This window comes from Oryza glaberrima, chromosome 11 (genome assembly GCF_000147395.1).
Source record: "Oryza glaberrima chromosome 11, OglaRS2, whole genome shotgun sequence".
NCBI lineage: Eukaryota > Viridiplantae > Streptophyta > Magnoliopsida > Poales > Poaceae > Oryza > Oryza glaberrima.
In genome coordinates, this window is record NC_068336.1 from 6,725,706 (window position 1) to 6,742,587 (window position 16,882).

General features: G+C 41.2%; 1 protein-coding gene across 1 annotated transcript; it reads right to left on the reverse strand.

Annotated features, from left to right (window-relative positions):
• Positions 1 to 14,737: 14,737 nt before the first annotated feature.
• On the reverse strand, positions 14,738 to 16,882 carry LOC127753856 (receptor protein-tyrosine kinase CEPR2-like). The gene is made up of 2 exons (XM_052279307.1): positions 15,816 to 16,882; positions 14,738 to 15,167 (listed from the first exon to the last, which is right to left on the reverse strand). The coding sequence occupies exons 1-2, from the start codon at positions 16,880 to 16,882 to the stop codon at positions 14,738 to 14,740; spliced, it is 1,497 nt and encodes a 498-aa protein (XP_052135267.1).

The window sequence follows — 16,882 nt, forward strand, 5'->3', positions numbered from 1 at the left end:
TAGAGCATGTGTTAGGGGACGTATTCGTGAGGGTGTGAGTATGGTTTACATGTGTAGTGGTGTGTGCCCGTGTGCCTTTGCCGTGTAATATCAGAAAAAGTAGAATAAATTTTCGTGGATGAGCCCCCTCCAGTTTCAAGGTGGACCGTAACGTTGTCCTCTACGATAATGTCAATCTCGAAAAATAAAAGATATGTATACAAAAATCAATTTTCGTAGGTGGATCTCTTAACAGGCCCATTTGCCAACAGCCCATTAGGCCGGCCATACACTCCCTTCTCCCTTAAAAAAAATCTAACACTTATCCACTCCTCCTCTCTTACCTCATCCTCTCCCCCTCTTCTCTCCTCTCTCATCCTCTTCCCTCATGTCCTCTCTACTTCACCGGCCAACGAAGGCGTCGGCGGTGGCATTGGGCGCTTCGAGAGGTGGCAGTGGCGTCGATGGCTCCCACGCGTGGGCACGGGATCAACAACTTCGTCGGGGCTCACGGCAGCCGGATCCAACGATCGCCTCATCGCATGGGCACGAGGTTGGCTGTGGTAGCTTCGTCGGGTTCGTGGCAGCAAGATCCGGCGATGAATCTCTCGCGTGGGTAGGGGAGTAGCGGCGACAGCCTCAAACTGGGCAGATCAACCGCTAGCGCCCACAGGAACGGCAGTCGGCAGATCCGCCCAGTCTGAGTACGGTGGGAGTGACGGCGGCCTCGAACTGAGCGGATCCGCCGCCAGCACCCACGGGGACAACAAATCCACCCAGTCTGGGGACGGCGAGAGCGTCGGTGCGGCCTTGGATTGGGGATCCACCACTAGCGCCCATGGAAGTGATAGATCCATCCAGTCCGGCCAGGGACAACGAGAGCGGTGGTGGCTTTGGCTATGGCGATCGACGGCGGTGGCAACTGCGACGGTGATGACGGCTTCGATTGCTTGGGTTTCAGGAGAATCGAGGAGCTAGGGTTTCAGCCATATTTGCTTATTAGATTTTTTTTCCAAAATTATTAAGTTTGAAAATAAGAATAATGTCTTTTCTTAATAATGAAAATAATTTACATCTTGAACTCTATCATATGGCACACAACCAAAAAAAATTAATATCTATACATAGTGAAACTAGAATGTACTCCTAATTAACAGGGTCGCTGTGTGATTTATTGGCACTTGGAATACTAGCTGATATAATACCACCGGTGCTGACTGCAGCCATCTTGGGCAAGTGGCCCACATAGGCTTCAAGTGTTACCCTCATTGCACTACCACCTCGCATGGGATCCTCTCTTGTCCATATAGTCAGATTTTGCTTTATAAAACAAAACTATTTTAATCAACATCAAATCGGAAGGAAAATCATTAATAGAAATTTAAAATAACTATATATATATTCCTCTGGCATGTGGCATCCCAATTGGTGTATATACTTGGTGGTGGTATTGACCAAACTAGCTTCTTCCATGTTCTATCTGTAGTCCTGTGACACACCAAATGGTCATGTCATCTGATCCATGGTTGCTGCTAGCTGTTAGAAGATGACACACTCAACACATGAGAAGATTATGGAAAGGCACAACTTGGGGTTAATTAGGCCCCCTTCATGGGCATCTTTTTGCTCCACTGCAATGCTAACCTCTGCATAATTAAGTTGTCACCATTCATGTGTGCAAATTAAAGTGCAGTGCAAACGTCTCCTCCTTTTAAAACTAAGCAGATGGTGACGGATTGGGCAGGGTCGGCAAGCAAGCAAAGCTAGCAAACAAATGAATTGAGGCCAAAACAAAAAAAAAAAAAAAATGATAGGCCACACAGCATCGTCGTCTGATCCATGATCAGCCGATATGATGTGGATATATATAGCTAGGATAGTGTGATCCAATTGGCTAATTTAAATTTGATTATTCCAAATCTTTAATTTTGTTAGTTTGTGTGGGTTGTTCTTAGTGAAAGGGCCAAGATATGATTAGGGGATCAATCGCGATGCAATGTTGATGGACCAATCGTGAAGGATACGTACGATCGATCGAGTGAGTTGCTTATGGCGCCATTTGTTTATGGGCATTATTTTGGTGATGATGAGTGTTTCAGAGGTTTACCGACGAATTAAAAATGGATGGTTAGGAACACATAATTACCACCCTGCTGTGATTTGGAAATAAAATAGCGCATATAACGGAAGGTTAGTTATGTAAAAATCGCGCATATAGTGTTGACATCTACGCTCTATTTCATGGGATATGTATATATAGTTGCAGGTGATGATTTATAGATAATGCTTCCGATTCAGTTGCATTATCACTGCGAGTTTAATGTCTCACTGGTTGAGCTGAGGTATGGCTTTATATAGCCAAGAAAAAATAAACTAAGCAAAAAAAGGGATTTTTGAATAAGAATTTCATACTTGTACTCTTAATGATGTAAAAGTTAAGGCTTAAAAACAGAAAGCAATGAAAAAACCTCCAAATTAATTTTAAAACTCAAATTTGGTAGTGGTTAATTTTATAAGTCAAAGGCATGATAAATGGGACTTTCACGACACCACTGACCTAACAGAATTTGCCTGACGGTACTGTTATGAAGTAATATATTCTTGACGCGAGGTTATGCTTTTTTTAAAACGGTTGTTGGTTGTCAGGGTTAATAATAAGTTGCTGGCAACTAGGGTGTCTACAAATTCACCACCCTACTACATACTTACCTTTTTTTTAAGTAGACAATACTAATTAGTTGGGTCCCTTTGGAACACAGTACGAGAAATGTAAGACCAGGAAAAATGTTCTTTGTTTTTTGCAAATTAAAAAGACAGATGCAGGCGCTCAAAATGAAGAATTTTGATAGGATTACATGTGGAAGAAAAAAAAATGAATGATCGTTTGCACAGAAAAACATAGGGAAAAAAAGCTAGGAATCAAGGAGAGAGAGAGAGAGAGAGAGCCTAAAAACACTTTCTATGAGGTCAGTGTCATGTTAAAATTTCTCCTAAACTTATATGGATTGAGGAATTCTATAAGAATTTCATAGAATTCAACAGTGCGCATTCCCTTTCATAAATGGTCAATAAGGAAGCCATCCATTAAGGATTGAAATATTATAAAAACCATCCATTTATCTTTTTTTTTCTAAAAGGGCCTGATCCCTTTGTTGTAAAAGAAAAAAAAGGGAAGAAGAAGAACATTGATCCTACTTAGGCCCTCAAAGGACAAGACTCCAAAAAAAAACAGAATCCTCCAAAAAAGAGTACTTCTACATGGTTTTAGGAAGAGAAATATATGAGAGCTAGGGAGAAGTCCCAAGAAAATATATTTCCAAATACAGATTGAACTATTTCATAGGAATTTCATAGGAAGGCCATCCAAAAAATATTATAAAGGATTCAAATCCTAAATGTTTCTATGATAATCCTCTTCCCAACAAGGCTTAGTTATAGTTTACGCTGCAAAATCAGGTGCATAAGTTAAAATAGCTATATTTTAGGATGGAGAGAGTACTAATTTATACCCTTGTCAACTATAAGCAATTAAAGTTTGGTTTTCAACCCTCAATTCTAAAACTAGACAAAAAAAATTACTAATTTACTATACCATAACTTCTAATACCATTCACTTTACACCCATGCAGGTTCAAACTTAAGTGGTTTTGAGTTGAAGTTTTATGTTGACTTGGCCCACTTTTTGCTAAAATGAAATCTTACGAACTCCAAGCCCTCTTTCTCACCACATCCATAACTTTACATGAGGGTAAAGTGAATGATATCAGAAATTGAACGATGATTTCCATCCGGTTTTAGAGTTAAGGGTGAAAAATAAAATTTGGGATGGTTGAAGGTTGTGCTCTAATCTTTTCCTTTGTCGTCATTGTCATTTCCTTTGTAGAAAACACCCTGATGCTGTTACATCATCCATGGCCAAGAAGCGCCCCCTCCTAATGCCAAAAGGAAATGTCTTTCTACATTGCCAGCATACCTGTCTAGCTTAGCTCTCACTAATTCCCAATGATGATGATCTACCGTATTTCCTTATCTTCTACTTCAATCGACCCCACTTTGCTAATGCCAATGAGGTTGATCACCATTTCAAGACTTATTCACCACTAGCTCACCCACGTCAACTTAATTTGGTGTATGGCACCACTACCTCCACAACCACCATTCAACTGGGGTTAGCCAATTACCCTCCCCCTCCCCCCACCTCATGCGCAAAAACCTAACCTGTTAAGAGGAAGGAGAACGGTGGTGATGACGTGCTCTTCTTAAGATAGAGAGGAGGAGGATAAACAATCTCCTATGTTAATCCACGCAAACCGCATATGCCAATGATATAGCAAGACCCTTGTTTATTTTAAGAAATGAAAGTGATTGATGTGTTGACTTACAACCGTAAGAGTACGTCATGATACCCTTAGAGCAAAAACAATAGCAAATTATAAGCTAGCTATAAACACATACATGTGAAGGAAAAAGATAAAGGAAAGGGGGTATTTCCTTGTATGTAAGAGCTACCTTTTCATATGCTCCAAGATAGATGTACTAATATATGAGTAAGAGAAAGAGAGAAGAGAAAGAAAAAAAAATAAAAATATCCTTATATCTCATCTGTTATATATAATAAAATCTGTAGATGAGTCCAGAGTCAGTGATAGCTCAAACTTGCTCTTATCAGGAACATTGGAGCTAACATTATCACAAACAGTTGATTCAGAGTTTACATCAATCATTTCACTGAACCAAAACTAAATATTGAAATTTCTGTCCCAGCTGGTACAGTCAGACCAGGAACAGGGAGGGTCTCACGACCTAAAATTGTAATAGTAATATCGGCAGAAGGTCATGGTGGTTTGAGAAATATAATAGGACAGATGCCTTTTTTTATTTTTTATTGTCAGTTATATATTGAAACTCGATCGGTACATTGTGTACTAAAAATGACCAAACTATCCCTCATTATTAGAAAAAGTAGTAATGGTGATAAGTATGTAAAGGGTATTTCAGAGATAAAACTTCTCGTTTTATGTGTCGGGGGTAAGTAGTATGGTAGAAGTTGATTTTTGTAGGACAAAATTCAAATTCTAGAAGTTGCAGTTTTTTTGGATGGAGGGAGTACTTTGTTTGTTTTAAGTACAGTACAATAATAGTATTTTCGTACATTGTGGTCGATCTGTACGTCCGGTTGATTTATAGAAAAAATGTGCTTACATTATATCTATACTATTTTAAAAGGCATAGTGGGGTAGTTAGTGGTGAATTTGCTACCAACCGCACCACAAACTTTCTATATGTACAAGTTTTTAATCTGTATAATTCTATCTATGTATAGTTTTTCTAATATGATTCTATCTATTTCATTCCTATAATACACGTTTATCATACAAAGACATCAACAGGGACATAATTGCGCCAAAATTATCACAAGTAATTTATTTAAACAATATTAACACACGTATAATTTATTTTAATCCATATAAAAAGGGTATTTAGCTAGTTTTCTGAAAAATAAAAAAATACAATATGGGATCAGAGGGCCCACATGATAATCACACTACCAACTCTGTATTTTGTGAGAAGAAAAAAGAACAATGTGGGGGCCAGAGGACCCTCATGTCAGCAATAAACATATATGAAAAAAAAGAGAGGATCATATATGTAGAAAGTGATGATAATAACAAGAACATCTTTCGTTAAGTATAATTATGTTCCAACGCACGGACAATATGCTAATATATAAAATAAAGACTCATTCAGAAGTAAAAACAAACCTTCTTTGATCCTGTCACAAGTAAATTAAAATGTCGTTTTGGACATATATCAACTGCAACCTTCATTTTTCAAGCATAAAAGTCCTTTCAGATAGATTTGATGCATGAAGATCATAGGTGCATGTAGAAATTATAATTTTATCAGTTATTTACATATGTAAAAGTATAATTTATAGAGTTAAATGTTGAATTCTGTAGACCATGGTATACCCAAAATTCTACTTTGTGTAATTATCACAAAAGGACGCATGGAAGTTCATAAAACTAGCAATCGGCCGGACAGGATTTTAATTATTTACAATAGTGTTCATAAGAACACCCATGCAGTCCCATCACGACCAACATATCAAGTCAAGGGTAAAAATCTTTGATGTGGAATTAGAAAAAAGTTACTCCACACTTGGAAAATATTTCAGTGGTGGTCACCACGCATAAACTCAGATAATGCGCCGCATGCAGTTAAAGAGTCTGATGGTATAAAACCATTATTTATTTCTACTTTTAACCTCTCAATCAATCGATCACGAATCAAAATTAGAGCGTCGATCGAGTAGATAGCAACTAGAATGCTCCAGGCACCGGTTGATTGGGCCATGCATTGCCATAGTGAATGAACCATTAGTAAAAAAAAATATTACCAAAGTTTCTTTTTGATCACGATTTTACCCGTCTATTCACTTTGAACTAAATAACTTTGCCTTTGTTTCATTGTGAACCATCCCAGAAACTTTTCTCGGGCACATCAATGACTTTAAGCACATCGATGACCGTAAATCAGCAGTATTCCCAACTTAACATAGGCTATTATTTGCAAGATTAGATAATAGATGCAGCTAAAGAAACAACTTGGGGGTGATCCAAAATACACTAATGATATATTACCCAGTTCAAAGTGAAAACATTAACTAGAGGGTGACCTAAAGTAAAAATATTAGCTAGAAGGTGACCCAAAGTAAAACATTGGTAATAGGCTGAACCAAAGTGCAATTAAATAAAAAATACTAAAGAATTACTCCATGCACAAGTCCATAAATTTTTTTTGCCAAGTACAGTATAGACACATGCACTTTTATAAATGCGCACCCGTCTATCCTAACCATACTAGCACCTTCAAAACTGGGCTAGCATATCTTAAGATTGATAAAATCATCATATGTGTTTCACTGTTGATGGGTACATTACCTACTACTAAAATAATAATTAGTTGTAAATACAAAAATCCTTATCAAATTTACTACAATCCAGATAAATACGCAATCAGAAAATCTAACCAGTTAAACTAGACTTACTTCGCCACCAGGCCACAATTAATTTGATGATGCATTGATTTAATAAAGTGGGTTAATGTTTTTTTTTCTTTTGTATTGGTACATGTGTGGAATGGATGAAAAAATAAACTTTTTTTTTTCGGATGGAGGTAGTATATATTAAGTATATGCTGTTACTTCTCATTAACTATTCCAAGATAACTCACTAAGTCACGTAGTTTCTCATATTTGAAATTTTATATTAGTAATATATTGATTGACAGTACATTATGACTGGTAAATTACACCTAGAACCACCAGCGATAACAGTATTATATGATACGAATGGAGAGGTTTTTGAACCGCTATATATATTCGAAATTCTACTGCGTTCTCTATGTTAAAGCCTAGAATGCACTAATTACAGGTATATAGGCAACCGATCTCGAAAAAGAAATACAAGTATGCGTGTTTCATCGACTAGAGCCATGTTTAAATCCCCTGGCAAAATTTTTCACCCTGTCACATCGAATGTTTGGATATATGCGTGGAGTATTAAATATAAATAAAAAATAACTAATTACACAGATTATGTGTAAATTGCGAGACGAATTTTTTAAGCCTAATTGCTCAATGATCTGACAATGTGTGCTACAGTAAATATTTGCTAATGACGGATTAATTAGGCTTAATAAATTCGTCTCGCAGTTTACAGGCGGATTCTATAATTTGTTTTGTTATTAATCTATATTTAATACTTCAAATATGTGTCCATATATCAGATGTGACACGCTAAAACTTTACATCCCTAGATCTAAACACAGTCTAGATCGATATATGTGATACGCCTGCAGTCTGCAGATCTCCATCCAGTAAGCAAAACAAAATTTCTAGGCAAAATTTGCTACAGGACATCGAAAGATTACGGCCTTTGCTGTGAGACACGAAGATCGTGTATTTGCTCGTGGACACTGTAAAAAAGTGGTAATTAGCTGGCGGAGTTTCAAGGAGTGTACATCAGCTAATTACCACTTTTTTACAGTGTCCACGAGTAAATATACGATCTGTATGTCTCACAGCAAATGCCACAATCTTTCGGTGTCCTGTAGCAAATTTTGTCAAATTTCTATGGCCCTCAAAACCATGTAGTTTTGGGGTCAATATTTGCACTTGTATAACTTTTTTCCTGACATGCATATGCAAATGCAAGAAAGTTCGATGGTCAAATCAATATTGACTAAAACGACTTATTTTGCGGCTGGACTACTGGAGTACTACCCTTGCATGAATGGAAGCATCCAACAAGATGTGCTTGCAATTGCTGCCACCTGTCTGGCTCTCCCGTTAATTTTGCATGAATAAATGTGGATAGTTACATTGCATCATTGAGCCTGATGAACAACCACACAGTTGTAAACTTTTCAAGGAGCCATGGTGCACAGTTGCGCATATATATATGTTACTTAACTTTGCCCATAAGGATGTGAGGTTGCTGTCATGGGTGTGATCTTTTAATTAGTGAGTTTTAATTTATTGTGGCCAAGCCAAATCAAGGTCCCCATCCTACTCAAATCAAAAGCTTCGAAACGACAGGGGAAAAAAGATTTGGGGATAAATAAAGGTGCTCAAAGGAAAATGGACCTTCATGGTGAGATCACCATCACCAATATGCATGTCCATCACAAGCTCCTTGGACAAGAGAGAAGATCCGGAGTTAACAAGAGACATAATCTGAAGATCTTATTTCTCTTATGTTCGGATATATTTCAAGGAAAAAACTATTGCATGCATGGCCTTGTTTCGTTTTTAAACGAGCTACACAAAATATTGCGACGTTTCATATTGGTATAGGGGGTGTTTAAATCCAGATGTGTAAAATTTTGGCGTGTCATATCGGGTACTTCCTCTGTTTCACAATGTAAGTTATTCTAGCATTTTCCACATTTATATTGGTACTAATAAATCTAGATAGGTATATATGCCTAGACTCATTTGCATCAATATGAATGTGGAAAATGCTAGAATGACTTACATTGTGAAACGGAGGGAGTATTATATAGGGTGTCGTATGGGGTGTTCGGGCACTAATAAAAAAACTAATTACATCATCCGTCAGTAAACCACGAGACGGATTTATTAAGCCTAATTAATCTGTCATTAGCATATGTTTAGTGTAGCACCACATTGTCAAATCATGGAGCAATTAGGCTTAAAAGATTCGTCTTGCAAAGTAGTCGCAATCTGTGCAATTAGTTATTTTTTACACATATTTAATACTTTATGCATGTGTTTAAACGTTCGATATGATAGGGTGTAAAATTTTAGGGTGGGATTTAAGACTATAATTATGGGAGGAAAGAAAAAGAAACAGCTAAGCTGCACGAGTTTCATCCATGCCTTTGGGTTAAAGAGAGGAAAGGGTGAGAGAAGATTTTCCGCTGTGCATGCATGGCCTAGTAAACAATTAATCTGGCTGCATCAAATGTTTTAACAAGTATTTTTTTGCTTGTCAGCTAATAAATTGTTTTTTTATATGCATGATTCACTACTGAAATAGGTAGTGGTGGATGAGATAGGCATGAAAGGTAACGGAATAAAACTAGGTTTAATAATGTGAGAAGTTAATTATGCGCATAACAATTGAGCGAGATCGCCGGCTTTTTTGTGCATAACTTAGTAAAGCAGTAGAAAAGCAAACGGGTAAGAGTGTACATCGATGGTTGATAATACCGAATTTTGGCACAAATAACGACCTCTGCGGTTCTCAACTACTGAATACTGATCCAGTTGGGCCAAATAGTTTTTGACCTTTGCAGTGTAGTGCTATGACCATTAAGGGGAAATTTTTTCACTGACTAATGGAAAAATTATTGGTTAATTAACTTTACCTCTCCCAGTAATCATCGCCACTTGATAACAGCCTCCATGGCACTTCCTCGGATGAATAAGGTGTAAAATAAATTTTCTTCAAAATAGTTAAGTTGTAGCAGTAATTAATTATGTCTGTTTGATCCAGCTTTATTAAACAAACTTGAGTTACATAGATTTTACATCGAATTGATTAATTAGCATAAACGATTTATTTAACAATCATAAACCATTCAAGATGGCAGGAAGATATATGTACATCATAAAATTGTGTAACTTGCGGCAATAGCAGGGCCGGGTTTGAGGGCATCATAACTTCATGGAATAAGTCTATATTACCTCCCTCAACTCATGGGTTGTTGAATCACATCCCTCAACCGCAAAACCGGATATAACCCGTCCTCCAATACCCAAAACTGTTGCAAATCAACTCCCAGGACGGTATTGGAGGTGGTTTTGTCCTATGTGTCATCTTTGACCCTGTTGACTGGCTGAGTCAGCTTGTGGGACCCACATGTCAGTGATAGGGATAAAAAACGGTGGGGCCCACTATCAGTGTACACCGCCACGCACCATCGCCTTCGCCGCCTCTACCGCATCGCCTTCCTCGCGTTTCCCCATCCCCTCCAGTCCACCACCGCCACCGCCATCGCCGCCCGATGTCCCCTCCTCCCTCGCCGCCATCGCCCACAGGGAGAGGAGTCGTCGGCCGACCACGTGTTGGGGAGAGAACTCATCGGCTTCCCCATCCCCCTCCAATCCACCACCGCCATTGTTGGCCAATGCCCCCTCCTCCCTCGCCGCCGCCGCCGCCCACGGGGAGAGGAGTCATCGACCGACCATGCGCTGGGAAGAGAACTCATCGGTCGATGTTCTCCAGCTGGACATCTATCTCCCAATCGCGGGGACAGAGGTGGAGGCGGAGGTGGGCAGCGGCAACGTAAGGGGCCCACAGGAGAGGTGAGGGAATGGCTTCGGCGGGAAGACCACCGCCGCCTGCAAAAAGGTGGCGGCGGAGAGCGAGAAGTCGGCCGGTGAGCTCCTACCCTGTGCGTGGCCCGCCGGGAGCACCTTCCCGCGCACGGTTGGCTGGCGAGCTCCTCTACCCGTGAGCGGTCAACTGGCGAGCTCCCTCCCAAGTGCACGACCAGCCGACGAGCTCCTCCCCCACGCATGGCCAGCCGACGAGCTCTTCTCCCCGCGCGTGGCCCGCCGGTAGCTCCTCCCTACATGCAACTGGCCGGCGAGCTCCTCTACCCATATGCGGTCGACCGGCGAGTTACTTCCCAGTGTGCGGCCAGCAGACTACTACTCCTAGGGCGCGGCTTCCCGGCGAGCTCCTTCCCCCGTGTGCGGTTGCCAGATGACTCCTCTCCCCGCGTGCGGGCTCCGGCGAGATCGTCCCCCGCATGTGACCGGCAGGCAAGTTCTCTCCCCAGTGCGTGGCCGGCCAACGACTCCTCTCCCCGTGGGCGGCGACGGCGGGGCAGGAGGGGCCATTGACCGACGCTGGCGGTGGCGGATTGGAGGGGAGGGAGAAACACGACGAAGGCGATGTGCATTGACAGTGGGCCCCACAGTTTTTTATCCATGTCACTGCCAGGTGGGTCCCACAAGCTGACTTAGCAAGTCAACAAAGTCAAAGATGCCACGTGGGACAAAAGCGCCTCTAAAACCGTGCGGGGAATCGATTTTCTACGGTTTTGGGGGTCGGAAGACGGGTTATACCGGTTTTGCGGTTAAGGGATACGATTCAAAACTTCATATCAAACTGGTCATGTTTCCTATGTTGGGCTTAAATCTAAATTGGGCCAATATCATTCGTCTGGCCCTTTTCAAGAAGGAACAAATCGGTCCTAAATTGGGCTTCAATCTAATGTTAGCTAATAAATGGTGTAATTCCCTGGAAAGTACATAGGTGGCCCTCTGGCATTATAGGCTGTCATCGGGTGGCCGATTGCTGACGGTATATAAGTGATAAGGAAATAATTTATTTATAGTTAAAACTTTTATATATGTGTTTTTAATGACTTAAACACCAATATTGAAAATAACTATAATAAAAAAAATCTTAAAATCAACTTCAAAATTAACTTTTTAAAATTAAGATTTAAGATTCAAATTTTGGTATCGCCATATACTTTTCTGTACCCCCTCCCCTTCTTAACTTCTTGTTTGATCTGTGTCGTCATAGGCTCCTGGGCTGGTGGTATCACTGGGCCGCATGTGGGAGCAACCTGGGCCAGATTTGCGATTTTTGGCCCAATCATTTGCACGTGGGCTTTATGGCCTGTACTAGTGTGTGGCAGTGTGGCTACCGTGCGGAACGTATGTGGGCCAGTGAGCTGGGGCTTCCTTGCACATTAGACCCACCCGTTGAAATTGCCAAATAGAGTTTCATTCTTAGCTCTCCTCCTCACCACCGTGAGAAGTGAGAAAAAGAAGGCTGCTAAAACATACTCCCTTCTTCTCTTACTACATACTTCCTCCATCTACTTTTAGATACTCCCTCCATCTATTTTTATAGGCATATTTCCAAATCTGAAAAATTTACTTTTGATAGGCATATTTCAATCCAACCACCCATCCTCTTAATGACTTTATCGAATTTAAGACGTGACTCTCCATTCTTCCACACAAGATTGGCTACATGGGCATCGAGAAATGTAAATATTAATAAATTGATTGTTTACGAGGAATAATTAGTAGCATGTTTAATTGGATGATAAGTAGAACTACTTATTTTTAGTCATTGTGACAAGATAAAAGGCAACATATCCTATGCACACAGGCCCTCACGTGTACACACGTGCACACCAACTAAAAAATGTCACCAAAAAATCTAGAAAAAATCATACACATACTTTCAATTGTATTACACCTAGGGTTAAAATCTTAATGTCAAATTCATTATATTTTAGCCGTAACAAAAAAAAACAAAAAATCTGACAGTTTTAAGGTTGCAATTTTGTCAGAATTTTATCTTTTTTGTTATTCTCTATGTAGAATGAATTTGAAGATGCGACTTTGCACGTAGATGTAATACTATTGAAAGTACATGTATGAATTTTCCTAGAATTTTTTGGGATAATTTTTAGTTGGTGTACATGGTGTGTACACGCGAGGGCCTGTGTGCATAGGATACGCTCCCAAGATAAAATATGACTATTAAAAGTAGATGGAGGGAGTAACACCCTTGATTCTTAATAGATAACACCCTTGATTTTTTAATAAAGAATTATGAAAATGTATAAGATATAAATCATGCTTAAAATACTTTGAGTGATAAAACAACTAAAACAAAATAAATTATAATTACACAATTTTTTTAATAACATGAATGGTCAAATGTCTATTAAAAATAACATAAAAGAACAACATCAACCAGATTATTATTGCAATAACTAATTAAACTTTACATTCCTCAGTCAGCAAAATATATACAGGACAAGTTAGGTGACAAGAGTGCGTTCAGAGATCTCCTTCCAAGATAATATCCTTATAGTATATACTACATCTATAATTACATATTATCTCACCAAATTCCTATTAATATAACAATAACTTTCATCTCATCATGCCATCACGGCATCCTCTCACGCACTGTAATGTAGCCATAGGCTACTAAGTAGCACTTTGCCCACCCATGCACTATAATGATTTTTTCTTTTAAATTACTTTCTAATCTATGACTCAATTGCACTATTAAATTTATTGTCATTAAATCTTTATAACAAGACTAGATATGGTTATATTCCGGTGAAAAAATATTTAGATTTTCTAATGAATTTTTCAGTGTTGCACCTGGTTTTATATGATGTTTCACTAGTTAATTTACAATTGTAGCGTATAGTATCCTTTGAATGTTTCAGTAAGTAGTAAGTATTTTATAATGTTTCAACTACTACAATTTAATGTTTCATACATGATATAAAAATGTTTCAACAATATTAAGTATTTGCAAACATATTTTATCTTTTCATATGGGTTTTTTATGTTCCACTTATTGAGACTTCAATTTTTCATATAGTAGTTACTAGTGCTGCACATAGTATATTTGAATGTTGCATTGCTCTGAAACATTTTATAGAATAAAGTGAAACATTTGACCAAGTGGTCAACTAAATTTTTTATAAGTGGTGAAACAACGCTTGATTTTTCTCATCAAAATATAATCGTGTGAGATATTGCTAGAAAGATTTAATTGCAGCGAGTATAATGGTGTAATCGGATAATAAATTGAATAATAAATTTAGAAGAAAACTTCAATTAAAGTTTTATTAGAAATATAGTTTGAGAGAGATGGGTACAGCCACACATGCTTTAGCGTGCAATATGCAAGTGCCAGATATTGAGTTGTTGGGAGCCTATATCCAAGTGGTGTTATGCCTTCTTCCACCTTACTGCATCACATATGTTGAGTTGTTGGCTTTGAGGAATTCAAAATTACTTAAAATCGTACGTCACCATGAAGGTTGAAAAAGTACCATACTAATCGAAAATCATAAAGAAATAATTGCTTTCTTGGATTGTGATGAGTTTAGAGTCAGACTGCAGTGTACCTCAGGAAAAAAGAATTATAATGATGCAAATGGATCGAGTACAATTGTACCTATGAAAAAGAAGTTCAAATTTGTATATCAAATCTTTTTTGAACAATCATAAAATTTAATTATTGTATACAAAATATAATCATATTTATGATGAGCATGTGTTATATGGTGCATTCGATAGGGGTGTGTGCAGTGTTGCGTGTATAGTGGGATATATGTGTGTGCGAATCTGTCTGCCATATAATAATTAAAAAAAGCTTTAAAAATTTAGCTAGCTTACCGTGGAATTGTGTAGGAAAACAGTACCACTAGTCGCGTACATAAATAATCATAGCCAGCCGGTCAACATGTTCCCTCCCAAGGTCAGCTCGGTCAGCTTGCTTAGGCTACCGATCTCCGGTGGTATCACGCCGGAGAATGAGTTATTCGAAAGGTATAGCTTCTTGAGCCGCCAGAGCCGGCCGATCTCCCTGGGGATTTCGCCGTCGAGCCGGTTATTGTGCAACCAGAGCTCCTTCAGCCTCTGCGCCTTGCTGATCGCCGGTGAGATTCTTCCGGTGAACCCATTGTCCGAAACATCAATGATCTCCGCCGATTGTTGTCCCCACACCCACGACGGGAGGCTGCCGGTGAGCCTGTTACTGTGAATCCGGAAGATCACCAAATGGTGGCAGGCGGAGTATTCCTCCGGGAGCTCGCCGGAGAAGCTGTTCCGGATGGTGAGAAGGTACTGGAGATTCTTGCCGTGGCAGAGATACCTCGGGAATGGGCCGGAGAAGGAGTTCTCAGAAATGTCGATGCCGTAGAGCGGCGAGAACCGGCCAAAGTTCGTCGGGAACTCGCCGGAGAAATTGTTCTCGTAGACAGCAAATCTCTTGAGGAATCGTAGCTCCCCCCACGCCGGCGGGATTGACCCAGATAGATTGTTCCACTGGAGATGTATCACCTCAAAGTTCCTGAGCTCCGCAAGAGACACCGGGATCCCACCGCTAAGATTGTTCCAGGAGACATCGAGCTCACGTAGCCCGGTTAGCTTCCCAAGGTCCGGTGGTATCACGCCGGAAAATGAGTTATTGGATAAGTACAACTTCTTGAGCTGCCAGAGCCGGCCGATCTCCCTGGGGATCTCGCCGTCGGGCCGGTTATTGTGCAACCAGAGCTCCTTCAGCCTTTGCGCCTTGCTGATCGCCGGTGAGATTCTTCCGGTGAACCTATTGTCCGAAACATCAATGATCTCCGCCGATTGTTGTCCCCACACCCACGCCGGGAGGTTGCCGGTGAGCATGTTACTATGAACTCGGAAGATCACCAAATGGTGGCAGGCTGAGTATTCCTCCGGAAGCTCACCGGAGAAGCTGTTCCCGATGGTGAGAAGGTAATGGAGGTTCTTGCCGTGGCACAGATACCTCGGGAATGGGCCGGAGAAGGAGTTCTCGGAAATGTCGATGCCGTAGAGCGGCGAGAACCGGCCGAAGTTCACCGGGAACTCACCAGAGAAATGGTTCTCGTAGACAGCAAATCTCTTGAGGAATCGTAGCTCCCCCCACGCCGGCGGGATCGGCCCAGATAGATTGTTCCACTGGAGATGTATCACCTCGAAGTTCCTGAGCACCGCAAGAGACGCCGGGATCTCGCCGCTGAGCTTGTTCCCGGAGACGTCGAGCTCGCGTAGCCCGGTCAGCTTCCCGAGCTCCGGTGGGAGCTCGCCTGTGAGGTTATTACTATACAGCTGGATGCTCCACAACTCGCAGAGGTTGCCGATGGCCGCCGGGATTCCGCCGGTGAGATAGTTCTTCGACATGTCCAGCGTTCGCAGCGCCGTGAGCCCGAAGATGGATTCAGGTATCTCCCCTGTCAGGTAGCAGCTCGACAAGTAGAGATGCGTCAACTTCTTGAGGTTTCCGATGCTCGGCGGAGTCTCGCCTCGGTCGTAGCTGTTCTCGCCGACGGCGAGGATGACGAGACCGGGCAGGTTGCCGACCCACGCCGGGAACCTCCCGGAGAAGCAATTGTTCGCGACGTCGAGGGTGTCGAGCGCCGCCAGCTTCGCCGACAAGTCCGGCAGCTCGCCGGTGAGGCCGTTGCAGGAGAGGTTGAGGAACTGGAGCTGCGTGCAGTTGCTCAGCTCAGGAGGCACTCCCCCTGAAATGGTGTTGTCGCCGAGATCGAGCCGTGTTAGGGCCGCGAGGGCGCCGATCGCCGGCGATATCCTGCCGGAGAGGTTCATGCTCGCCAGCGAGATCTCGGTGACCGCGCCGGTCACCGGATCACACTGCACGCCGAGGTAGCTGCACGGCGAGGAGGTGGCGTTCGTGGTCCATGATTGAAGATTGCCCAGAGGGTCAACCAAGCTGGCCTTGAATTGGACAAGTGCCTGAATCTGAATTTGGTGGTCAGATCGGCAGCTTGAGCTGAGTGATGAGGAGAGGAGTATGATAAGTGGGAGATGGCAGACAAGGATGTGCCTTCTCAT